At 37.7% G+C, this 26,721-nt stretch overlaps 1 protein-coding gene across 2 annotated transcripts in view; it reads left to right on the forward strand.

Moving 5' to 3' along the window:
• Positions 1-26,721, forward strand: part of PRIM2 (DNA primase subunit 2) — a 270,879-nt gene that overhangs the window by 151,906 nt on the left and 92,252 nt on the right. For both annotated transcript variants that reach the window (XM_087438764.1, XM_004423993.3), the window contains exon 8: positions 7,601-7,668. In XM_087438764.1, coding sequence (XP_087294890.1) covers positions 7,601-7,668 — 68 coding nt within the window. The remainder of the gene's footprint in view (positions 1-7,600; positions 7,669-26,721) is intronic.

Consider the following 26,721-nt stretch of genomic DNA (forward strand, 5'->3'; position numbering starts at 1 on the left):
ATGAGGTGCATTAGGAGCCATCTCAAATCTTGTATGACATGAGAATGTAAAGACATTTTGAAAAATATTCCCCATGTGTTTTTCATTTAAAAAGACACCTATAGGAAACAGATCTACACAAAAACCTGCACCCGGGTGTTGATAGCTTTATTCGTAATTGCCAAACCTTGGAAGCAACCAAGATGTCCGGTAGGTGGTGAATGGATAAATAAACTGTGGTACATCCAGATAATGGAATGCTAAAAAGAAATGAGATAAAAAGAAAGGAGCTATGAAGCCATGAAGAGAAATGGAGGGAATCTTAAATGCATATTTCTAAGTGAAAGAAGCCAATATGAAAAGGCTACATACTCTATGATTCCAACTATATGACATTCTAGAAAAGGCAAAACTATGGACAGTAAAAAGATCAGTCGTTGCCAGGAATTAGGGAGGAGGAAGGGATGAATAGGTGGAGCACAGAGGATTTCTAGGGCAGTGAAACCAGTCTGTTCCATACTACAGTGGTGGATACATGTCGTTATACGTTTGTCCAAACCCGTAGAATGTACAACACCAAGAATGAACCCTAATGTAAACTGTGGACTTTGGGTGATAATGATGTGTCAGTGTAGGTTCATCAGTTGTAGTAAATGTACTGCTTTCATGGGAGATGTTGATAAAGGTGTAGGCTATACACGTGTGGGGCAGAGGGTACATGGGAAATTCTGTACCTTCTCAATTTTGCGTGACCCTAAAACTGCTCTAAAAAATAAAGTCTGTTGAAAATAAAAAACCAAACCAGACAAAAAAACACCTAAGTTTGGCATCTTTGTCGTTTGTACATGTACATAGATGGCGCTGCCCCAATATCACTGGAAGAGAGTACTGTTCTGCTGCATTGAGTAGAATAAGATTATATGAAAAGAAAGGTCTAACTTGTGCTGATTACCTACTGTGGATTTCTCTTAAGGTCCAACTTTGATATCAGTGCATACTGTCATACCTCTTAAGGTTTGTAAGGAGGCTGAAGTGAGTGGTAGAGGGTAAAAACACCAGAGAACAAAATTGAGCAATATTTTCCAAGTGAGCGTTGTTTTCTTGTCATTTTTATGTGTTTTAATTTAGCCAGTGTTGGGTGAGTAGTTCAGAGAGAAGGGATTTATTATTTTAAAATGAAGCCACCTTCTTGGTCTTCATTTTCAGCCGATTGAGTCACCTTTGTTTTCCAAATGTCTGTTGACTCTTCAAGAACCATTTACCGTATTTACTTATGTAGTTACCTCCTGTGCATTCTTGTTCCCTCGCTTCATGCCCATCATTGGAAGAAGAAAATCATGAAAAATGTTTTCTTTCTATAGGCCCCTTTAAAAAATTCTGCTTCAAAATAACAGCTGGCCGACAGCACAATCTCCTTTAGGATTTTAAGAGCAGCAGTCAGCTTCACAGCTGGAGGCAGAGTGCTTTCCTCAGGGAACATATTTTTCAGGAATTGAATTTCATTTAGAGTTAAATTAAAGGAGCTGCTGGTTGTATTCTCTCTCTCTCTCTAAAAAATCTGTAATTGCATAAAATCAGTGTTAGAAATTTTTAAGTCTATTGGCAAAATTCCCTATTTCTCTTATTATCTTCCTCCTACTAGGGCTAGCATACACCCGGCAGAGATCTCTAATCTCCCATTCCATATCCAGAGCTGACGGTGGTAATCAGTCCTATTCTCTTTCCTGAATGCGGCTTGGATCCAACTCTCAACACAGTGCTCTAATAAGCTACCACTAATGAATGACAAGTGGACATTTCTGCTTTATGCAAAATCCCTGGAATTTTAGGCCAGTCCATGGCTTTACCTGCTACTTATTTGCTGATAACGCCTAAATCTAAACCTTTAGCTCCACATCCTCTCCTGGCTCTAGACCCATAGATATTTAGTTGCCTCTTGGATGTTCAAAAGCACCTCAAATTCAGCATGCCTAAAACTAAAAAGTTCCTTTCGTCTCCCCAATGTCCTCTTCCTGTAGCCACTACACTGCAGTTAATACAACAGTCTGCCCACCTGGTTGTCCTCTGTAACTTCTCCTTCTGTTTTAGGCATAAAGTTATGGAGAGTGCACCTCCTCCAGATTTCTCACATTCACGTCTTCCTTTCTGTTGCTACTGCCTCTGCCATAATTTGGTTCTTCATCTGGGTTCCCTGGATCACCCTCCTGCAAGCCATTCCTCACACCGCTGGAAAATCAGTCAGCCCTCCCTCCCTTCCTCTCTTGAGCTACTTCAGACACCCATGTACTTACCTCCAGGATCATGATTCTAAAAATTACTTTTTCCTTGCTGATCTAATTTAAGTGGAAAGTCTAAAAGAAAATATTTTCTGTGTTTGCCTTACTCTTGAAAAGCTATGAGAACCCAGGTTTTGCCAAAGCATGCAGTATACCCACGTTTTCCTATCCTTGAGTAGATTAATCTTCTAATTGCCATTTGGATTTCAGTGTTCTTGAAACTTTATGTCCTTTTGGGCTGGGAGTGTTATGAGACAAATATTTGAGATTCCCTTTCAAAATAACTTACCTACCAGAAACTGCAACCCGTTTATTTCACAGTAGTATCTTGAAAAGTGTTGAGCACACTACTTTAATTTTAGCATTGTTCTATAAATGACAAAGGATGTTTCTTTACATCTGTGTGAGTCTTATTTGAATAGAGTCACATTTACACTGTCTCTTCCGTATTCACTTTCTGTAAATTTTTGAGGCAGTCTCAGTCTTGCCAGTTTGTTTTTTTCTGGGTGTTCACTGGAAAGGTCTTTAAAGTTTGATGTATGTTTAAAATTTTTAGTAATGTTAGGAAAAATATATATTTAGTCGACATTTCTGCTTTATTTGTAGCTATCATTTAATGAAAAAAAATGCACAAAAACCAAACAGGCATAGATTAGAAGGAAGGAGCTGTCATGATGACTTTTTTGGTAGTGCCTGTGTTTTGAGTTTTTGCACTGTCAGTGTTGGTCTCCTTGTTTCCTTTGAACCAGGAAACCATAGTTTCAACTGCATTGAGTGGTGAAGCATTTGTCCTTTTTTTTTTTTTTGGTGAGGAAGATCGGCCCTGAGCTAACACCTGCCAATCCTCCTCTTTTTTGCTGAGGAATACTGGCCCTGTGCTAACATCCGTGCCCATCTTCCTCCACTTTATATGGGACGCCGCCACAGCATGGCTTGACAAGCAGTGTGTCGGTGGGCGCCCGGGATCCGAAGCGGTGAACCCCCCGGGCCGCCGCAGCGCACGCACTTAACTGCTTGCGCCACCGATTTGCCCTCCTTTTTAAGGAAGGTCTTAAGATACTCCATTCATCTAGAAATGACAAGAGAAATGTGTGTGGCCCCTCTAGTTGGCAGATCATATTTACTTCTGTAAACTTTAGAAATACAAGACCAAAAGGGTCAGTGTCTAGGACAGACTTTTCTAAGCTCATGCTCCTATTGGAAAAATTTGAGACAGCTGCACCTTTCATTTACTCTACAATGGTTATTGAGTGCCTGCTGCATGCCACACCACATGCTGTGCTAAGCAGTGGGGGAAACGTGGTGGGCAAGACAGAAAAAGTTTCTGCCCTGACGGGGCTTATATTCTTGTGGGGAGAGAAAGACCCAAGTGAGCAAAATAATAAATAAGGTAATTGCAGATAGTGATAAATGTTGTGAGATATCTGAGTAATAGAATACCTGCGGAGAGGGTGCCCAGGTGGTTAGGAAGCCTCTGAGAGGAGGTTACATCTGAGCCAAATCCCAAATGGTGTGAAGGAACCTTCAGTGCAGGAATTCTGGAGTCCTTAAGACTGAAAGTCCATGGGTTTGTGAATCCCGAAGAGTGTTGTCCTGTTTTGAAAGGGAATTAGAGGAGACAGAAGTACATTGGGATCAGGCAAAGTTCTGTGACTGGTTTACGTGCGAAGTGTGGAGAGCTTTGAGTCGTATTGTGGCGGTGGGAGGTGCCCTGGACTGTGGGGACCTGATCTCAGGTGCCCGCACGGGCTCTGCTTATGTGCCAGCAACTAGTGGCTTGTGGTCTGAAGAACCCGGTTTCCTCAGGAGTAAAACTGCAAGGTTGGACAGGACACCTCCAGACTCTCTTTTGTCTTTTGTGCCTTTGAATCTATGCGATATTTATTGTCATTAAAAGGAGAATTATTAGTTGGCAAAATACATTGTTATTTTTTGTACCCAAATGTGTGGCAAAATGCAAGATTTACTCAATGATACTAATCTTTAAAATGAGATTTATTTAAGAATCAGTAATCTGTTATGCTTGCCTAAAGCAGCAGCACAAACCTTGCATTGATTAATTCAGTGTGCTAGACATTTTCTTAATAATGAAAGGACATCTTAACAGCTCACCTCCAACTTCTCAACAATAATAAGAAAGAAGCCACACATCATACCAACTTTTATTATTGTTCCCACGAAACAGCCCTGAGTTAAACCCATTTAGGCTTCGCACATGTAAACTGTGATAGATCTTCTTTCTCTTTCATTCTTGATGATTTACGTGTCAAGGACATTGTTGTCTTTTCTATAAAAACAAACAAACAACTAAAACATGTGGAAACCACTATCTATTTAAACTAGACAAATCCTCATTGCAGGCTGTAGAGGAAAGTCCTTAGTGCTGAAAATCTTGTTATGATGGTGTATCACTTTCTTGGAAGTCTGACAATTGTGATTTAGTTTAGTTTTCATTTAGATTTAGCTTTGCTCAAAGCAGGAATTTGAGAAGCTTTAACTATGAAATGTAGATGTAGATATACTTTTATTTTAGTCAATTAATGGAATTACACAGTTGCAAGTTTTGGCTTTGTCACACAGTCGATAAATATTTATTACACATCTGTATGTTGCAAGTGCTTGGGATGCAGTGCGCCTCATAGTCCAGTGCGTGCTCGGGCTTAGAGAGAAATTTCAGAAGAAATGATGGAGCCAGCAGTCCCTAAAATGAAGTTTACATTCTGTTAGCAAAAGGTCAGCAGATAGCTTGGCCACTTGAAAGAGCTTTGGAATAGCTTCATTACCTCATCTCCTGAATGTGGAGAGATACATGCTGTTTTTGAAAATGCTAGTTGTTTTTAAAGTTGAAAGCAAAACCTTTGGAAAACTCAAAATCTTCCTTGAAATAATTTTACTCAGAGCATTGACCCATGGTTTAGGAATTATTCTTGTCAGTGATTCAAACTTGAAAATAAGTTGCGGGAGTGGGGAAGGGGTGGGGAGGCAATCAAATCGTCGAGCATACGTGTTCCAGAAACTGGAGCTGTGGCAGATTCTACCTGGTATGCTCCTGTGGTGTCTTGTGGGGTTGGCAGAAGCTGTGTAGTCAGTCACGCTCATCCTGTGCCCAGTGTTTCAGCAATGTGGCCCAAGAGGAGAAGTTTAGGAAAATGTCTGATGAAAGGGTAGATGTAACAACTTTAGCCTGAGAGCCTAAGGGGATTTTAAGTGGTTTTAATTAGGGGAGTAGTTAGCTTTCATTTTGAAAATTTCACTCTGGCCTTGGTGTGGAGAATAAGTTAGGGAAGAGGCAAGAATGGAGGCAGAATCAACAGTGAATGGAGATGTTGTATTAACAGTTTAGGACAAAGGAAAGCAAGGCTGGGATTAAGGTAGGAGTGGGGTTGAGAACTGTTTCCTATATGGAGTGAACAGATGTTTAGGAATATTTTGCTGTTACTGAGGTGTTTGTTTGTTTTCATTTAGAAAAGATGGTTTGATTAGAAAGCATGTGATCTATAGATTGACAGAAGCAACTGAAAAAGCCCAGTCTGTCTGCTCCATCTGTTTTCAGAAAGTTGACTTTTGAAATATCTAGATAAATTATTTTAATCTTTTTAGAACATGGTTCTGAGCCATGAAATCCCTTGAACAATGAAAATGACATTTTGTAAAGGGATTTGACATTAGCAGATACAGGGTGTATTAAAGTATTAAAGCGTTTTGTTTATAGAACCATGATAACATTTTATATGTCATGAAATACTAGACTTAACATTTCTTAGGGATACTGAGAATCTTTTGATTGTGCTAAGATTGCAGCAGACTAATTGTCTTACTTTATTGTATTTTAAATTAGTCAATAACTTTGTTGACATGTATTGACTCACAAAATTGGGAATGTTTCTCCATTATTATTAGATATGATTTAATAAAAATGAATTCATATATGGCATTTTGGTCAACATTTTTTCACAAATATAGTATTTATTAGGTGTTTTAAAAGTGTTAGTTTTATTTTATTTGCATAATATTGAAAATTAGTTTTGATGAATTAAATGTCTGTTTTCTGTTTTCAGGAAATTTTTAATTAACATATGAAGTAATTAAAGAGAGAGAATGCTGTGTATAAAACCAAAGGATACCTTTCAGTTTGTTGTTTGTTTTAAGGAAGCTTCCCTTTTGTGAATTGTCAAATGATTTATTAGTAGAATACAAGAACTATTTGACATAATTGAATCCAGAAGAAATTTATCTTTTATTTTCGTTTTGGTGTTTTATTAAGGTTACTTCAAGCTATCTAATTACTTTGGCTGAATGTTTTTAATTTCTTTGGGTCAAATTCTTATAGCATAAGAGGGCTTCCTCTTAAGAACAGGGAGAAAAATAGAGATATAATTAATATTATTGCAATAAAGTATATCAGAGGCTCACATTTCCATGATATACTGTCAACCTGATGCACAGTATTTAAGAATAAAGCTTTGGCTCTTAAATTTTGTTTCCTAGATCAATTTGGGACCATATTTCAATATTAAATACTTTGAGTTGCTTTTGTATGGTTACAAAGATAGTCTTGGTTTCTTTTAGTAATATGGTTGTCAGAACGAAGGAATGCATGGTTGTTTGTGTGTGTATGTACACTTCTGCATGTAACCAGTTTCACAGTGGCTTAGCTGTAAATGAGGTCCCTCTCCCCAATTGCTTCATCATCCCAGGATTCAGTGCTACAAGGCTGGTTGCTATAAATGTAGAAGTTTTTCCATTTTTATTTGCAAAGATAATATTTTCATGACTAGAGGCTTTTTCATGAACTCAGATGGATACTCCCCTCCTATTCTTTGTTTGGATTCCTTTTTCTTTTCTTTCTTTTTTTTTTTTTTTTTGCTGAGGAAGACCGGCTCTGAGCCAACATCCATTGCCAATCCTCCTCCTTTTTTTTTTTTACCCCTAAAGCCCCAGTAGATAGCTGTATGTCATAGTTGCACATTCTCCTAGTTGCTGTATGTGGGACGTGGCCTCAGCATGGCTGGAGAAGCGGTGCGTCAGTGCGCGCCCGGGTTCGCCAGTAGCGGAGCGTGCGCACTTAACCACTAAGCCAAGGGGCCGGCCCTGTTTGGATTCCTTTTTCTTTACTTCTGAGCTCACTGACATACCCTACAAGCCTTAGGGCCATATAGCTGGCTTTAATCACATAATGTGTCAGCTTTCTATACAATTCTTTGATTTAAAAAAGAGAAAAGTGTCCTTCCATTTTAAGTACTCCCTCTCCTTCTGCTCTCCCTGTTCCTGTTTTGCATTTAGTATTCGACCATGTTCAGTATTTGGCCCTTGCTGTTTTTACTAACCCTATTCTTTGCTTTTAGTTGACAGCCAGGTCCTTGCCTGCCGTGCAGTCCGATGAGAGACTTCAGCCTCTGCTTAACCACCTCAGGTAATACAAAGGCATGGCCTCGTTATGCTTATAAATGCAAGTCATTAAAATGGGTTAAGTATGTTAAACTGGGTAAACCCCTTCAATTACTAAAAACTTTAAAAAATTTTTTTCTTGTTTTAATGCTTTGATTTAAGTTGAAGTTCTTAATCTAATACGCTTGTTACCCTTGACTTTAGGGTACTATAGAAAACTCTTTTAATTCGATAAAAGTGTTTATTTGGAACTAGTTGGTAAGTTTAAGTTAAAATGCGTAGAGATGACTGACTACAGAAAGATCTCAGAGGAATGAGCTATTTACTGAACTGCAAGGTGAAGGCAGACTTTTGGGAGCCCCACATGTTTTATTGGGGATAGTTGAAATAGGTGAGATTTGTTTTCTAAATACAAAAATAATATATCCTCATTATTTAAAAAACAAACTTAGAAAATACAGAAAAGGAAGAGGAAAAACCTGTCATCACGACTTGGAAGTAATACTTCTTTTCTCTACACTGTTTTAAAACCCAATGTTGAAATTATACTTTTATATAATTTGCTATTTTTTTCATTTTAAAATAAACATTGTAAGACTTTTTTTCTGTTATTAAAATCTCTCCAAAAATGTAATTTTTAGTGACTACATGATATTTTCTTGTATGGCTGTACTATAGTGTATTTATCTCTCTTTGGGAGCATTTAGACCATTTGCAATTCTTTATAAAAAAATGCTGTATATAACCCTTTATCTGTATTTTCTATCCTTTCCTTAGCATAGGTTTTCAGAAGTAGAATTACTTTGTCAAAGCATATGAACCATTTTTAAAGATTTTAATATATGTATTTCTTTTTCAAAAACCTTATTCTACTTATACTTTCATATTGTACAAGATCCCCCATGTTACTGTACCCTGAACAAGATGGGGCAGCGGAAACAGTTGCTGATAGGTTAACCGTAGAGATACTGTTGTGATCGTGTGCATTGCATTGATTATTATTAAGAATGATTTTAAAACATTTTGTTATTCATTTCAGTTTTGGGGTGGGATTACCTATCTGTATGTTTGCCCACTTATTGATAGCATCTCCTGATTGTATTTGATGTACTTTAAATATAGAATATATAATATTTTTTTTCTGAAAGGTTTTGGTTATGTTGCATTATCCAAAGTACCTACGTTTTCAAGTTTTATGTAGCCAAGCACCAATAGTGTTTTCCTTTAAGGTTTCTTTTTATTCTTTTAAAACTTAGAATATTACTTCTCTTTGAGAAACTTGGATGGATATTAATTTCTAATATCTTTTAGTATTCTTATTTTTCCTCCTCCCTTCCCTCCCTTCTTCTTTTCCTCCTCTCCTAACCTTCTCTCCAGTAACTTTTCCTTCCCAGACATACACTTTTAAACCTCTGTATAATTATTTTGTTGGGGGACAGGGCTCTGGACTAACATTTCTTCAGGGACTGAGTGGCATAGATACTGTAGATAGTTGTTTAGTTTCCTGGAGCACTGTGTTAGTGAGTCATGTTTGAGTCACTTCCCCACCCCCCTCTCCTGCCCATCCAGATCTTTGATGACTTTATCTCCTGAGCATCTCTCTTACTATAGTAAGTAGCCTCTTATTTGTTCTCCTGGACGCCTGCTTTGCCCTCTCTAAAGTATTTCATATCATTGCTAGAGTGACTATATTATTCCTTGGCTTAAAACCATTCTGACTCCTCAGTTTCATTCCGGATGAGGTCTGAACTTCTTAGCCTGGTATGTGAAGTCCTTCTGGAAGGAGTCTGGCTTGTCTCTTTGGACTCTTCTTTCACTACTGGCACCCTAACTTCTAGTGCCACCACATGCCTTGAAGTTCCTCTAATACAGTGTGCTCTTATTCACCTCTATGCCCTGGAAATGTGTTTCCTTCTGCCTGGAATGCTCTTCTCCGTTTCCCCTACTTCTATTACTTGACTAACTTTTGCTTGTCCTTTGAGACTTAGCTTGTCACCTCCTCTGGTAAGTTTTCCCGGACCATTTAGTTCCCATCCCCCGCTACCCCCCAATCTGAATCTGATGTTTTTTATATGTGTTTCCGTTAATACCCTAAGGCTACCTCTGTATTATAGAACTTATGATATTGTAATTGCTTGTTTACTTGTCTGATTACTCCATTATAGTATGAACTGCTTGAGAGCTTGTAAAGTGACTGACATATTTTATTTCCAGTGGCTGGGACAGTATCTGGCACATGATAGGTATTCATTATGTATTTAACAAAACACATGAATGAATGAATGCATGTTGTAACAGTGATATTTAGTTGTTTTTTTTCTGCATAAAGTTTTTATAATTTATAAATCATATTGTCACAGTTTTTTCCTATAAAACCACTGGTTCAGAAGATATAAACCTAGAGGGCTGAATCTCACCTCTAGTTAATGCTTGATTCTGTGCGATAATGATGGATTCTCCTTCCTCCACCTCAGTATGGTAATTGTCAACTAGAATTTAGATTAACTACTGACATGTCTCTTCGAGTCCTTGGAACTTGCACAAACTGTACATTCGTTTAGGGCTTTCATTCTCCGTGGAGTTCACTCATGACTGGTTGCTAGGCAACCAGGACTAGATGCTACATGTAATATGCACCAACTGATGTTGCTTTTTTATTATTATTAAACCAAATGGTTTCTCATTTTATTACCATGTCAGAGACATCTGTATGTAGGGTGGCAGCTGATGTGGATAGTTTGACACTTCCTGTTGTACAAAGTAACCTTGTGATATGCCTTTCAAGCATATAAATTATCTCTTTTGGCTGTCTAAATGTAATGTTTTTCTTTTACCTTCCTTTTGCTTAGGTCAAAATAGGAAAGAACACTATTTGGTTTAAAAGATTCTAATGACAATCTTGTTAGAAAAAAATAATAATCATCATTGATTTGCATGAACTGTATATTAGTTTAAATGTTACCTAGAGCAGATGGACATTAGGAGCTTGAGACTGAGAATAATTATTAGGTCTAATTTTGTTTAGTGCCTCTAATGATCAAAGAGAAATGATGAATAACATTTTAATTAAATTTGTCAATAAAACTAATTTGGGAGATGATACAAATACCTATGAAAATTGAAGTAGCAATACAGAGAAATTCTCAAGTTGTTTTCTAGGATTTAGACACTCAAAGAGAATTAGTATAACACTTTGCCAACCTAATAATCTGGGATATTGCTTAACAACATATTATTCTGAGAATGTAGAAGTGATATGTCCAAATTTTATTAATTGAACCTAGTTCTCTAGTTAAAAGTTAAACTAAGCACAGAAAAACATTTTGCTTTGATATCTTATGGAAATACAAGCTTATTTTATTCGTCAGTAACATCCATCCATTCATCATTAACTGAGTGCCTGTTATGTGCTTGGAATAGAAAAAATAAGACACAAATTCAAAGAATTTACGGTTTTGATTTCATTTGAGAGATAGGCACTTAAACACATTATGAAATTTGTAAACCTTTCTAATAGAATTAAACATAGAGTACATAATTTTATTAATTGAACTGTATTCCTCCCTAAATTATTTCCTTAAGTAATGGGGCCATGACTGACTTGTTTTGGATTCCATACTCCCTAGCCACAGTAGTGGCTCACAGTGGGTACTCATATTGGACTGAACTTTAATCTCACTTAGGGGATGATGTTGTCATTAACTAAGAAGGAGAATTAAGGAAGACGATGGGTTTAGGGAATGAATATGTTGCTGAGATGATAGGTTCAGTAGTTTCAGACATTTTAAACTTGAGATGTCTGTGGAGCATATGGGGGGAATGTTTAGTGAAGTAGCTAAATACAGACCACAGTTTAAGAGTGAGGTTTATACCGGAGAGAGATGTTTGCTGATCATCACTGTATGTGTGGTTTAAAATCAGAAGAATGGTTGAGATCACTCAGCGAGAGAGTGTAGAGTGACAAGAAAAGGGGAAATGGCCCTGAATAGAACCCGCAGAACGTCAGTGTTTAAGTGACTTATGACAGGCAGTGATGGAGATAGGAGATGAGTTAAAAGAGAAACCAGTAAAAATACCAGGGAGGAATCTTGAATGAAACAGGAGCACAGCAAGGGATAGTGGTATCAAAGATGCTAAGGGAAAGATTTCAAAAAGGAATGGAAAACACTGTCAAAGGCCATGGAAAGTCAGGCCAGAGCTACATAATGTCAGTTGGTTTAGACAAATGGGAGCTGCTGGTGGCTCAGCCACCACATTGTGGTGGCACAGATGCAGGTCTGATTCCTGTGAGGAGTCAAGGAGTAAATGAGAAATGAGTCTGTGGAGATACAGGGTGTGTAGGCTGCTTCTGGTAGAGCAAGGAAAGAGGACTATATCCATGAGCTTCATGGTTGAAGAAGTGTTTGTTTTTTCCTTAAGATTGGAGAGATGAACATACAGGTTAAGGGAGACTTGAGGTCTATGGGAGTAAGTTTAAATAATTGAAGGGGCAAGTTTTTAGAAGAGGTAGGAGAAGATGGGATGAAAAATCAAACTAGCTAGAGTTTACAAAGTACTTTCCAACCTGGCTTTTTAGTTCATACTCAGAACAACCCGGTGAGGATGATAGATGGTCATTTATCATTATCCCTATTTTAAAGCTTGGTGATGGAGCCTCAGGAAGTTCACCTTAAGAAAACCTGACTTTTCTAATGAAAAGTACTGCACTTCCCTTCCCTCAAAAGAGATTAGTGAATTATTTCACAAAATTTTACCATTTTTCAAAATTGATACTAAGAACTTCTCAATTGGAAGAAATAAACTTGCTTAGACCTAGAAAAAAATGTTCAATTCCAAAATGCCAGAGAATTTGTGTAAATCATTATTTCTGCCTTCCACAAATCACATATATGTCATCTAATGAGTCTACATCTCAATGTCACTCTACTGTAATTCTCATGTGTAACTGCATTTTCTAGGGTGAATTATGTAGTGTACTGATTTTTTAATTTGGAGATATATAAAGGTCTTGGGATATGTTCCTGTGAATGTAGAAGTTTATTGTAAATAAATATCTTTGCTATCCTAATGATGGTACCCACGGGATGATATTTACAAAATGGTATTAGGCTATCAAGGGTTTGTGTTAAAGATTATTATTTTTATTTATTATGTCACATACAAATGTAAGGTACAAACAGGCGAGACTAGAGAGGAAAACTTGCAGCCCACATTCTACATGTGATAGCTTTAGTTGTGTGATTGAGATTTTTTTTGCCTTAAAAATAACGCCTTTCCCCACAGTGTGTTTATCTTCCTCCTTCACCCTTCTACCTGAAGATATGAAATGAATGGGGCACAGCATGTAACAGATCACTTTAGTAGTTGCTCTCATTTAATGTTTTGCCCTTAATTAAAGAATAACTAATTTCAAAAACATGTATTTGTTACATTTCTCCTAATTTTATTAGCATGTTTCAGCCCAACAATGAAATAGAAATCAAATAAGGATAAAAACCAGCTAGCAAAGAGAAGTATTGCCTTTAGTAAATGTTGGGACTGTGTCACATGGATTAACTTGTAGTGCATCCTGAATTTGTAAGCAGATGTTTATATTGACCTTTATTTTAAAATCATTTAAGATAATGACAGCATTTTCCTTAATTCCTTCAGTTAGTAGTATTACAGACTACTTTTGCAAATTTTTTTTCCTCAATGCAGTACATTTGGTTAATATGTACACACATTTCTATTTATTCCTCTGAAGAATAGGCTGTCACAGATTTTATATTAGAAATGCAATCTCTGTAAGAAAGCTTTTCTCAGTATCCATAGTGGTACAGTTTTCAGTGTTTTCTTTTTGAATTAGTTCTCCTTTTGAAATCAGAAAATTGTGTGAGCATTCATGTGCTAGAAAAAGGTTTAGTAGATAGAGACTTCCACCAGTTGAGGGCTGAGATGAGAGCCTCGTTAACGTGGTCCACATGCTTCAGTTGTTTTCAGCTCTTTCTCATTGCCTGTTTCCAGCGTCTATCAGTACCTCAAACTATTTATTTCCTTTTCTACATGCAACAACACAAGCTTTTAGCTCAGTGATTATTGTGAAGGTGTTCCAGGTGCCTTGTAAGATATTAATAAATTAGAAAGAATATATTCTTTTCTATTATTTATTGTCTTTGAATTGTTATTTTTTTTTCACATTTGTATGGAAAATGTTCGTGCCTTCTTAGAGATGTACTTGTCAAGAGTCAGCATTTTGTTAAAATCAGCTTGATGTGTTAAGGGCACTGTAATGGATACTCAGATTATGTACAAAGGAGCTAATAGATGTGGTCCCTTCACTCAAGAAGTTTATATTCTATCAGGGAAAGAAGACCACTTTACACACAGACACACCCAAACACAGACACACACACACGCCCCTCATCAAGGCTGTACTGGAGTAATTGCTGCAGCTTAATCAAGTAGAGTAAAGAGAGAGGTAGGAAATCTTTTATTTGTGAGAGGTGGTATCTGTATGTGGATTATGTTACAAATTTAATGTCATTTAATGTGTTTTGATAAAATTTATAGTTACAATATATAAAATTTGGAAAAATACAAGAAACGAATTCTACCTCAGTAATACAACCGTTGCTAGGCTTTTGTTGTAATCTCTATGCATTGTAATTATGATTAAAGTGGCTAAACTTTTTAAAAATCCTTTTTCACTTAATATAACTGTAATAAAGTAGAAAATTACTTTTCATGGCTCCAATTTTAAGTGACTGTATAGTATTCAATTGAGGATAGATATATCTGTATTTACTTAACCATTCGCATTTTATTGGGTATTTAGGCTTTTTTGGTTGAATAAACCTGTGAAGAAAAGTTACAGAATGTTAGCAGTTTCTGTATGGCCGGGTGATGTAAAGTGGGGACAAAAATGCTGTAATGACTCATGAAGAAGGAATTGGAGCAGGGTGTTGTCCAGCAGAGGGCGATAAGAACAAAGAGCAGCAGCAAACTAGGTGGTGTATAGCTTTGAAGATACAAGAGAGGTAGTTATTCTGAGGGCATCATGTTGCCCAGGAGAGAAAGGGCAGAGTTCTTAACAAGCAAACCAGTGACTTGAAAATGACAGTGAAAGTAACGAAGCTGGATTTTAAACCTTATTAGTGCATCAAGATGAGAACTTTCTGTCGTAGCCGTAACAAGTTTAGTGGATTAAAACAACACACATTTATTATCATACAGTTCTATAGGTTAGAAATCTGACACGGGTCTCACCAAGCTAAAATCAAGACGTCAGCAGGGCTGTGGTCCTTACTGGAGGGTCTGGGGAAGAATCTGCTTCTAAGCTTATCTGTGTTGTTGGCCAGACTGAATTCTCTGCAGTGGCGGGACTGAGGTCCCCGTTTCCTTACTGGCTGTTAGCCAGCATCCCGTTTCTGCCCCTCGAGGCTGCCCACATTGCTTCTTATGCTTTCCATGAGCTCCTGGAGGCCTCTGTCTGGTCCTTGCATGCGGGTCCCATCTCAGGGCCAGCAAGGGCGCATCAGGTTCTCCTCATGCTTCAAATCTAACTTTCCCTTCTGCTGCATCTCTCTGCTTCCACCCTGAGAATGTTTTCTGCTTTTACGGCTCATGTGATTAGATTGGCCCGCATGGATATCCGGGATAATCTCCCCATCTCGAGGTCCTTAACCTTAATTACATCTGCATAGTCCCTTTTGCCGTGTAACCTAACATATTCACGGGTTCCAGGGATTAGAGGGTGAACATCTTTGAGGGCCATTGATCTGCCTGTTACAGTGAGAGTTGTTTAAGAGGGGCAGGTTGAAAACAGCTTTTTGCACCACTTTTCATCAGTTTTACAAGTAAACCACCACTCTTAATTTATAGTACAGAATACTAAATTTCCCAGGGGTTTCCCCTGATTTTCTTTTTAATGATGTAAAAAGAAAGTAGGAAAATCTTTCCTGTCTCTTTGACTGGCTATCCAGCCAAGGCAAATAGATACCTTTGTAAATAGGACACTTTGTAACGAGGTTGTTCACAGTGGCTGTGACTTGTGGAGGTACTTTGGTGTGAGAGCTATTTTGTAAATACGTGGTCACAAACCTTTTAGCATTCTAAGAGTTTGTTTTATTTATCATTTATTTAACATACATTAAGAGAAGTCCTACTTGATGCCAGACATGGTGTTAGGTTCTAGCAATCTAGATCTAGGTGTTAGGTTTCTTCTCTTATAGGACTTAATGTTGATCAGAAAAGAGAGAATTTTAACTAAATTAATTTTAATAGATTATGATGCCTGTTAGCATAGTAGAGGTACATGGTCCTGTGGGAGCACACAGCGTCACAGAAATCATGAAGCCTTGCGTGTCACAGAACCTGCAGCTCATCCCCAGCTAGACATTGTAGATTTCTGTTAGCCTTCTTACTCCAGAGTTTCTTAAGGATTTCTGGATTGTGGATGCTGGCAGTCTCCCTAGAAAGCAAAATTTATGATTGCTTATGCTTTTCATGTGGTTTTTTTATCTGCAATTATTAAATTTCCTATTCTTCACTCATTGGGGTTCTTTAAAACGTTGATTATCCTCAAGTAATAAAGAAAATTAGTTATTTTATACTGTTAGGCATAAAGCGCTAACAAAGTACAAAATGATGATGATGCCATGGGAAATAACTTTCTTAAAAAGCCTGAGAAAGGGGGCCAGCCTGGTGGCGCAAGTGGTTAAGTGTGCGAGCTCCGCTGCGGCGGCCCAGGGTTCGCCGGTTCGGATCCCAGGCGCACACCGATGAACCACTTGGCAAGCCATGCTGTGGAGGCGTCCCATATAAAGTAGAGGAAGATGGGCATGGATGTTAGCCCAGGGCCAGTCTTCCTCAGCAAAAAAAGAGGAGGATTGGCAGATGTTAGCTCAGGGCCGATCTTCCTCACAAAAAAAAAAAAACCAAAAAAAAAACCAACCCTGAGAAAGCATTGTGGTAGTTGCTGTGATATAGTAGCAGCTAAAAAGTAATTTGTTTAGTGCTGTGCAATAGAACTTTCTATGATGATGGAAATGTTTTGTACCTGTGCTGTTTAATCCAGTAGCCACATATGGCTATTGAAGGCTTGAAATATGGCTAGTGTGATGGAAGAACTGAATTTTTAGTTACATTTAATTTTAATCATTTAAAATTTAAATTTAGGCCACCGAAAAAAAAAATTAAATTTAGGGGCAGGCCTGGTTGCGTAGTGGTTAAGTTCGTGTGCTGCGCTTCGGTGGCCAGGGGTTTGCAGGTTCGGATCCTGGCACAGACCTACGCACTGCTTATCAAGCCATGCTGTGGCAGGCATCCCACATATAAAGTGGAGGAAGATAGGCACGGATGTTAGCCCAGGGCCAATCTTCCTCAGCAAAAAGAGGGGGATTGGCAGCGGATGTTAGCTCAGGGCTAATCTTCCTCATACACACACACACAAAATTTAAACAGCCAGTTGTAGCTAATGGTTACTGGATCAGACAGCACAGTTAGTTCTATATCATATATATATATATATTTTTTTTAAATTTTTTGTTTATTGCCGTAACATTTATAACATTGTAAAAATTTCAGGTGTACATCATTGTACTTCTATTTCTGCATAGATTGCATCATGTTCACCACCAAAATACTAATTACAACTCATCACCACACACATGTACCGAATTATCCCTTTCACCCTCCTCCCTCCCCCCTTCCCATCTGGTAACCACCAATCCAATCTCTGTCCCTATGTGTTTGTTTATTGTTGTTATTATCTACTACTTAATGAAGGAAATCATACGGTATTTGACCTTCTCCCTCTGACTTATTTCACTTTGCATTATACCCTCAATGTCCATCCATGTTGTCACAAATGGCTGGATTTCATCGTTTCTTATGGCTGAGTAGTATTCCATTGTGTATATATACCACATCTTCTTTATCCATTCGTCCCTTGATGGGCACTTAGGTTGCTTCCAAGTCTTGGCTATTGTGAATAACGCTGCAGTGAACACAGGGGTGCATGTACCTTTGCAAATTGGTGTTTTCAAGTTCTTTGGATAAATACCCAACAGTGGAATAGCTGGATCATATGGTAGTTCTATCCTTGATTTTTTGAGAAATCTCCATACTGTTTTCCATAGTGGCTGGACCAGTTTGCACTCCCACCAGCAGTGTATGAGAGTTCCCTTCTCTCTACATCCTCTCCAACACATGTTGTTTCCTGTCTTGTTAATTATAGCCATTCTGACGGGCGTGAGGTGATATCTCATTGTAGTTTTGATTTGCATTTCCCTGATAGTTAGTGATTTTGAACATCTTTTCATGTGTCTGTTGGCCATCTGTATATCTTCTTTGGAGAAATGTCTGTTCAGGTCTTTTGCCCATTTTTTAATTGGGTTGTTAGTTTTTTTGTTGTTGAGATGCATGAGTTCTTTATATATTTTGGAGATTAAGCCCTTATCAGATGTGTGGTCTGCAAATATCTTCTCCCAATTGTTAGGTTGTCTTTTCATTTTGTTGATGGTTTCCTTTGCTGTGCAGAAGCTTTTTAGTTTGATGTAGTCCGATTTGTTTATTTTTTCTATTGTTTCTCTTGCCCGGTCAGATGTGGTGTTTGAAAAGATGTTGCTAAGACCGATGTCGAAGAGCGTACTGCCTATGTTTTCTTCTAGAAGTTTCATAGTTTCAGGTCTTACATTCAAGTCTTTAATCCATTTGGAGTTAATTTTTGTGTATGGTGTAAGGTAAGGGTCTACTTTCATTTTTTTGCATGTGGCTATCCAGTTTTCCCAACACCATTTGTTGAAGAGACTTTCTTTTCCCCATTGTATGTTCTTGGCTTTTTTGTCAAAGATTAGCTGTCCATAGACGTGTGGGTTTATTTCTGGGCTTTCGATTCTATTCCATTGATCTGTGTGTCTGTTTTTGTGCCAGTACCATGCTGTTTTGGTTACTATAGCTTTGTAGTATATTTTGAAATCCGGGAGTGTGATACCTCCAGCTTTGTTCTTTTTTCTCAGGATTCCTTTAGCTATTTGGGGTCTTTTGTTGTTCCATATAAATTTTAGGATTCTTTGTTCTATTTCTGTGAAAAATGTTGTTGGAACTTTGATAGGGATTGCATTGAATCTATAGATGGCTTTAGGAAGTATGGACATCTTAACTATGTTAATTCTTCCAATCCAAGAGCACGGAATATCTTTCCATTTCTTTGTGTCTTCTTCAGTTTCTTTCAGAAATGTTTTATAGTTTTACGTGCACAGATCTTTCACCTCTTTGGCTAAGTTTATTCCTAGGTATTTTATTCTTTTTGTTGCAATTGTAAATGGGATGGTATTCTTAATTTCTCTTTCTGCTACTTCGTTGTTAGTGTACAGAAATGCAACTGATTTTTGTATGTTGATTTTGTATCCTGCAACTTTACCATATTCGTTTATTACTTCTAAAAGTTTTCTGGTGGGTTCTTTAGGGTTTTCTATATATAAAATCATGTCATCTGCAAATAGTGACAGTTTCACTTCTTCCTTTCCAATTTGGATCCCTTTTATTTCTTTCTCTTGCCTGATTGCTCTGGCTAGGACTTCCAATACTATGTTAAATAGGAGTGGTGACAGTGGGCATCCTTGTCTGGTTCCTGTTCTTAGAGGGATAGATTTCAGTTTTTCACCATTGAGGATGATATTAGCTGTGGGTTTCTCATATATGGTCTTTATTATGTTAAGGTACTTTCCTTCTATACCCATTTTATTCAGAGTTTTTATCATAAATGGATGCTGTATCTTGTCAAATGCTTTCTCTGCATCTATTGAGATGATCATGTGATTTTTGTTCTTCATTTTATTAATGTGGTGTATTACGTTGATTGATTTGCGAATGTTAAACCATCCCTGCATACCTGGAATAAATCCCACTTGATCATGGTGTATAATCTTTTTAACATATTGTTGTATGCGATTTGCTAGTATTTTGTTGAGGATTTTCGCATCGATGTTCATCAGTGATATTGGCCTGTAATTTTCTTTTTTTGTGTTGTCCTTATCTCGTTTTGGTATCAGGGTAATGTCAGCTTCGTAGAATGAGTTAGGGAGCTTCCTCCCCTCCTCAATTTTTTGGAAGAGTTTGAGAAGGATAGGTATTAAGTCTTCTTTGAATGTTTGGTAGAATTCACCAGGGAAGCCGTCTGGTCCTGGACTTTTATTTTTGGGGAGGTTTTTGATTACTGTTTCGATCTCCTTACTGGTGATTGGTCTATATCATATTTGAAATACATTTAGGTAATCTCCTTGCACCTGATCTCTCCACCTGTGCAGGACTGTGGTAAGAACTCCCATAGCAGAGGAATGCTTAAAGCTGTGATTCCTGTTCTGGATCTTTCTGAGTCAACTGATGCCATGCATGGCCTGTAGTAATCTTGTGAGTCTAAATGTGTAGTTAACTTAAGAAGACCTTCTGGCGTTCCAGGGACAATTAACCTTTATTCATTCAGAGTAGAAACCAAACAAAATTTGGTACATTGGGCTGAGGACAGACAGACTACTGAGACTCACTGAAGGTGTAATGCCCTCTCAATGGTTTATAATGCTATTTAGAAAGTAGTTCTATAAGATAATACAAGGTGAATTTAAAAAGCCAATTTTTTATTGGCTTTCTAGAAAAAGTTCAATTTTTAATTGAACTGGACATACTGCATGCATACAATCTACAGGAGGCTCCTGGGGACATTCATCCAATGAGTGTGACAGTGTGTCTTCTCAGATCTTATGGAAGTCTTGCTCCTATGACTCAACTGAAAGTCAGCCCAAGTGCTTTATGATACTATCTTACTCTCTTTTCTTCACGGCAGCATTACTAGCTGAAATGATCATTTTTGTTTGTTTGTTTGATGTTCATTTGTTTGCTATGTAAGCTCCATGAAAGTGAGGAATTTGTCAATCTTGTTTACCACCATCTCCCCATGACTCCTAACAAGGGCTGGCAAAATGGGACCTCAGTAAAACACTTGAGGGAGTGAGTGAGTGAGTGGGAGAAAACACTTCCAGGTTTTAAAACTTTACCTGTTATTTAATTTTTTTGAGCTACTAAATGTTGAGACCAAACAAGATGGTAGTTTGGACAAAAAAGCTGGTGGTTTTCTCTCATTTCCAAGGAAAAACCCTGGTAAATCCTCTCTTTTGCGGAAATTGAGTGCTGGTTTTGTTTTGTATTTTTTTTGAGGAAGATTGGTCCTGCACTAACATCTGTTGCCAATCTTCCTCTTTCTGTCTCCCCAAAGCCCCAGTACATAGTTGTGTATCATAGTTGTAGAGTTGTAGCTCTTGTATGTGGGACGCCGCCTCAGCATGGCTTGATGAGCGGTGAGTAGGTCTGCGCCCAGGATGAATTGATGAACCCCGGGCTGCCAAAGTGGAAAGCGCCAACTTAACCGCTAAGCCACCGGGCTGCCACCCCGGTTTTGTTTTTGTTTTGGGACTTGGGACTCTTTTTCATGGAATCAGGAACTGATCATGGAAGACTGAGAGTACTTTCTTTTTCTCTATGTGACCTTAGAAGAGAAGTCCCATTTTTTTCTCTCCAATGACCTGTTCAAATGTTGAAGACATGTATTTAAAAACAAAATAAAACCAAAACTATTATGTACCTTGCTATTTTGACCTATGAAATGAAAGCCTTAAGCATTATGAGCCATCATTAATGACTGTGCAAGACTAAAGGAGTGGATAGGGAAAGTATGTAATGTGACTTCTGTTCTGTGACTTGTAGTAATAGTCCTCATTAGCTGTCCCCTTCATCTCCTCTCCCTCCAAAAAACCCCACCAAAACCCCCAAAAACATTGTGTCCCTGGTTCTCTACTGTTATTAGGGAACAAATGTGAGGGAGCAATCCTACAATGCCATGAACTTGTGATAACCAGTTGCAGAAGCATTCCACACTCGGTAAACTATTTGTGGGGGAATGAGAAGATGTCCATCAATATAATATATGAATTCTGCTGGATGTTAGAACTTTATTCTGCACTCCCCCCAACCCCTCAATTTTTCATTACCACTCTCAGGCAGCCTTTCTTTATTGTAATCATTTGACTATCCTGGGTCAAAACCAAATCAAAACAGCCTTTATTTGGGGGGTAATTATACCCCAGGATATACACTAAGAATGTAAAGGAATATAAAAATTTTCTCATGAAAATAGAGATATTTGTTGGGGGCTTTAAATGTGTATGGTGAAAATACCTATGTAAGGCTGTAGTTTGAATATATCTTATAGGAGTGTATATGTGTATTTTACTTTTTAAGTCAATTTTATTGAGGTATAGTTTACATACAATGAAATGCATTCATTTTAAGGTACAGTTTGATGACTTTTGACATGTGTAAGGTACAGATATTTTTGGTAGGAAAATGGATGCAGCTTCTAGCTCTCTTGCAGTTCATTGGATTGTTGTGGCTTAGAAATTGGAATAAATAGGAAAATATGGACTACATGGGAAAAGATGAGGCCAGCCTAAAATAAAGACAAGTAGCAATTGTGCTGTTTATAGTTCTTACCTGATATGGAAACCCGTTTGATTTCGATTTTTATTGGATATGTGAGCCTCTTGGAATTATACAATTTCTCCTAGTTCTAGAGAAATATAGATCATTATACTGCATATTGTTTGATGGTAGTTTTTTGGGGAGTTTTTTTTAATGCAAAATTGAGTAAACTTCATGCTTGTGGAAAAATAATTTACCTTCAATTTATAACAGAATTTTATTGATTGTGTTCTCATTTGGAATAACTGCAGGGAAAATCACCTGGACTAACACAAGTTGGATACCAGTTGCTAGGGATTTAGCTGTAAAAAGAAACTCATTTCAATTTCAGTGGTGACAGCTATTGAATGAATTTTTGTGTGATATCGTTCACAGCAGGAAATGATATATTGTAAGTCGGCTCCCTTGATTTCCTGCCCACCCCACAAATCCAAACTGCAGAGACTGTGCTTTCTGAATAGCCTAGCTTATGTGGACAAAGTATTTTTTTTTAATGTCCAAAGTGGGTAAAATTGCAATTGCAAAAGTGGATATATGGGTGATATACAAAACCTTTGTTTACTCTTCCTGAAATTGTTTTTCCATTTGTGCCATGATTACACCTGGCTTTAGGTGAAAAGGTTGTATTGGAACTTAGTATACTTCTATAGAATGATGTAGGAGATTACAGTTCATTTTGAAAGATGTATTAGCTTACTTTTTAATGGTCCAAATAAATATGTTTCATTGATGTGGAGATCAGTTTTGATTACTTGTGATGCTTTCTTTACTGCTTTTTTATTTTATACCAGTTTTTAAAATATGGTAAACTGTAGCCTGCCAGATAGAAAGCAGTAAATAGCGTTAACCTCTTTAGGTTCAGGAGTATCGGGAAATGCTTGACAAAGAAAGGAAATATGTTTTATATGTACTGTTTTATGAAACTCAGACTCTGTTGATGGGGAGGAAGGGCAGAGAGACACTCCTCGAGGATGGGAGAGGAATTCTTTCCAGTCTGGCCCAGGGTCTCGCTGTCATCCATATTCATATCCCATATCGAGAGAAGAGTGGACAGTTATAATTAAGTGTTGAGGTGGGCCAGGCAGCCTCAAAGACTCCCAAATAGAAAGGTGTCACAGCTTTATTTTTCCCTAAAGAAACAATTCAGGTTTCCTCCAAACTAATCAGAATTCAAGATTGCTTCCCTAATGGTATAAATGGCAAACTGTGGCTCAAGTTTAAAAAGTTGATTCCAAGTAAAATGTTGTGAAAACAAGCATATTTGCAGTAGACTTGAGGCACTTCCTTTAGTGGCACAATTGCAGCTGTTTTCTGCTTATGACTAGCAGAGACTGATCTTAATTTGGCAAATAAATGTCAGAGTTGGTCACTTGGCTTTTTACAGGTATACAAAGTCCTCAAGAGGATCACTTGATTGTCTCTCGTCGTTGTGTCCCCTTAACCTTACAACAGTGCTGTCCGGTAGAAACCTAATGAGAACCACAAGTGTGAGCCACGTATTTTATTTTAAATTACCCAAGTGAAATTAATTTGAATAACATCTTATTGAACTCATATCCAAAATATCATTTCAATATGTAATCCATGTGTAAAATTATTAATGAAAAGTTTTACATTATTTTTTCATGCTAAGGCTTTGAAATCCAGTGAGTACTTTACACTTACTGAATATCTTAATTGAGGCTGTGCTACGTTTCGAGTGCTTAATAGTCGCGTTTGGCTAGTGGCTGCTGTATTGGACAGTGTAGCTCTGCAATACTGGGTTCCATTGGGGTCTCCAGTGTTTGAGGTTTTGCACTTTCGAAACTTCCTAAAAGTGTAAGTGTAGACAAAACCTTGCAGATCGTCAGGTTATTCAAGAACATCTAAATTCTCCTACTTCAAGATTGAATATTTTATGTGATAGTATAAAGAATATTCAAGGGAAGAAACTGGTTAATGTTAAGAATAGAGAAAAGCAACAACCAAAACATTTAAATGTAATAAGTTTAGGCCATGATGATGATGATGATCACAATTGAGTGAAAAATACGGTGATAGACTTGTTACAGACATCTCCTTTGATCCTCAAAACAACCCTCTGAGGGAGGTGCTTTTGTGATCCCTGTTTACCAGTGAGGAACTTGAAGGAGATTAAGAGGTTTCTGTAAAGTCACACAGATAGTGAGTGTAGCAGACCCATGACTCGTGGATTCTGAAACCTGTGTTCTTAATCACTCGACTCCCTTTACTCCCTTGTTCTGTTTTGCCTCCATTATTGCCTTGGGCAAATTGGACTTGGAAAAATTACGAAATGAAGAGGAGTTGCAGCTAATTCCTAAACTAGTGCAGCTGTTCCACTGCTCCATGTTTACCCCCTCAAGTTTTCATCCGTAGTCAGAAAAGGAGATGATTGGAGAAGTAGTCACCCTTGAACAGCTGACTTCTGCTCCCTCTTTCCGTCAGTTGTGCTCTGTGGCATTTATGTCATAGCAGTGGGGCTTGTGAATACCACTCCTGGAGCTGAGGTGTGATGACCCATCTTTGCCTAATGATCAATGCCACAGCATGAAAAGATTATTTTTTTTTCTTAACCAGCTAATGTTGCTGTGAGACCCACAAATCCACTGTCATATAATTTCTTCTTTTTGTTTTCAGCTCTCAGTTTCAACACTCAAAAGCAATTCCCTATTGAGTACCTAAGTGCTCATATTGATATTTGTGGTGCATTGAACAGGACTTAAATTTCTGTTGTTTCTACAAAGACCTGGAGTAGGTCTGCCTTTCACTTATGACTCTCAGATCCGATATGTGCAGATGTGTCTGTTTGAGATTTATCTTTTTATATATCCACTGTATTCTTATTCTGTAAATTAAATGTTTGTGTGGTCATGTTTTGGGAAAACTCGTTCCGTGTGGATGTGATTAGTTATGCCTTCCTGTCTGTTATCCCTCAAACCCATCTCTCCTCCCAATGGATTGATTTAATTGGATTTAAAATAGGATCATTTTAAATTTGGTTACCTAAATATATGTTGTGGATCTTTTGAAAGTCTTACTTTTCTCCTTTTAGCTTTTAATTTATTGAAACTGTTGGCTTTACAATTTTCTATTTTCTGTGATTTTTAGCTATATTGGAAAACTGGCTGTGTTTACCTCGTACTGTTTAATGAGCAAGATAATATGGGAGGAAAAAGTTCCTCAGATGTGACTGAGTTTTAATTAAGTTACATGTAAGTTTATTGAACAAATGCTACAGTAAGAAGATGCTGTTATATATTTTGTGTCCCATGAGTTCTCTTATAGTAGATTTGATAATTTAGGACCATCACCTCAAAACAAAACAAAACAAAAAATCAAGAACAAACATTGAATTACTTCTGTGTAAGCAGAGGGTTGGTTATACACAATTGCAAAATTCTATTTTCTTGGAAAATACTTTTATGCATATGTTTAGATTTTTAAAGGTTTTAAACTTGGCAAAGCCTCAGATTTTCATTAAAATGGCTACTTAGTCCTATGTTATTGCAAAAGGAGATAGGATTTAAAGTTTGCTTTTTATTTTAATGGTTTTTGTTTACAGACCTGCATTTCAGGACCTACCTACTCATTTTCAGTTCTTTTCTCGCCTTGCCTTTGCTTGTCTTTTTTGCCACCTAACCCAACCTCTTCATCTTAAACTGTAGTGTAAAAATTTCCTTGGCTTTGCTTATCTCTTTCTGCCTCTCCATCTGATATATGCTAACCCTGCAGATCCTGAGAAAAATGGACTTTTTTACTTTTCCAAAGTGCTACCTCCTTATCTCACTTTTAAACCCCTCCAACGACCTTAATAAACTCAAATCATATACTTTTATGAATCTGGTCAAAATTTAAGCATTTTTTAATGCATATAAAATTGTTAAGCTACAAATGATAAAAATGCTAAAACAACGAGGCCTTTGACTTTCATGTGGTCATCACTTGCTACCTCTAAGCTTCCAAACCCAAATCCTTTTTGACTGTAATCTCTTCCTCTTCCACTTCACTCCCCAGCCCCTCTTTCTCACTGACTGTCATCTTCCTCTCGTTGCAGCTTTCCCTGCTAGTCCCCCAAGTCATCTCTCACTCAAGCTGTACAGGCTTCACTGTTTAGCCAAGACCGTTGTCAGTCATTTCAACAACGTTCTAATAACATTCAGAATCCCGTGGTCTGTGTTTCTGAAGCACAGCACTTTTAAACTCTATTGAGTGCCATTTCACCGCTTAAAAACCTTGAATGCTGCACGTTGCTTCTGTTCTCCTCTCACCCTTCTTTTAGAGAGACCTGCTCTCTGTGGGCTTGGGGACAGTGCAGCGTTGTTGTGGCGCTCATCACACTGTGCTTTCTGGATCCTTCACTGCTTTGTGACTCTTTCCTGGTCACAAAGGTGCTTAATGAGTGTATGCTGAGTGATTGAGCAGCTATACAGGGACTCTTGAAAGCTTTTCTTTTTTTTTTTGGTGATTAGAAAAGGACAACAACTGGGATGGGGGAAAAGTCTGTTATAGAGAGTCTGACGATCTAGTGGCATTAAAAAAATGAAGTTCATCCTGGGTTTTATGC

Source organism: Ceratotherium simum, chromosome 13 (genome assembly GCF_057802395.1).
Source record: "Ceratotherium simum simum isolate JZ-2026a chromosome 13, ASM5780239v1, whole genome shotgun sequence".
NCBI lineage: Eukaryota > Metazoa > Chordata > Mammalia > Perissodactyla > Rhinocerotidae > Ceratotherium > Ceratotherium simum.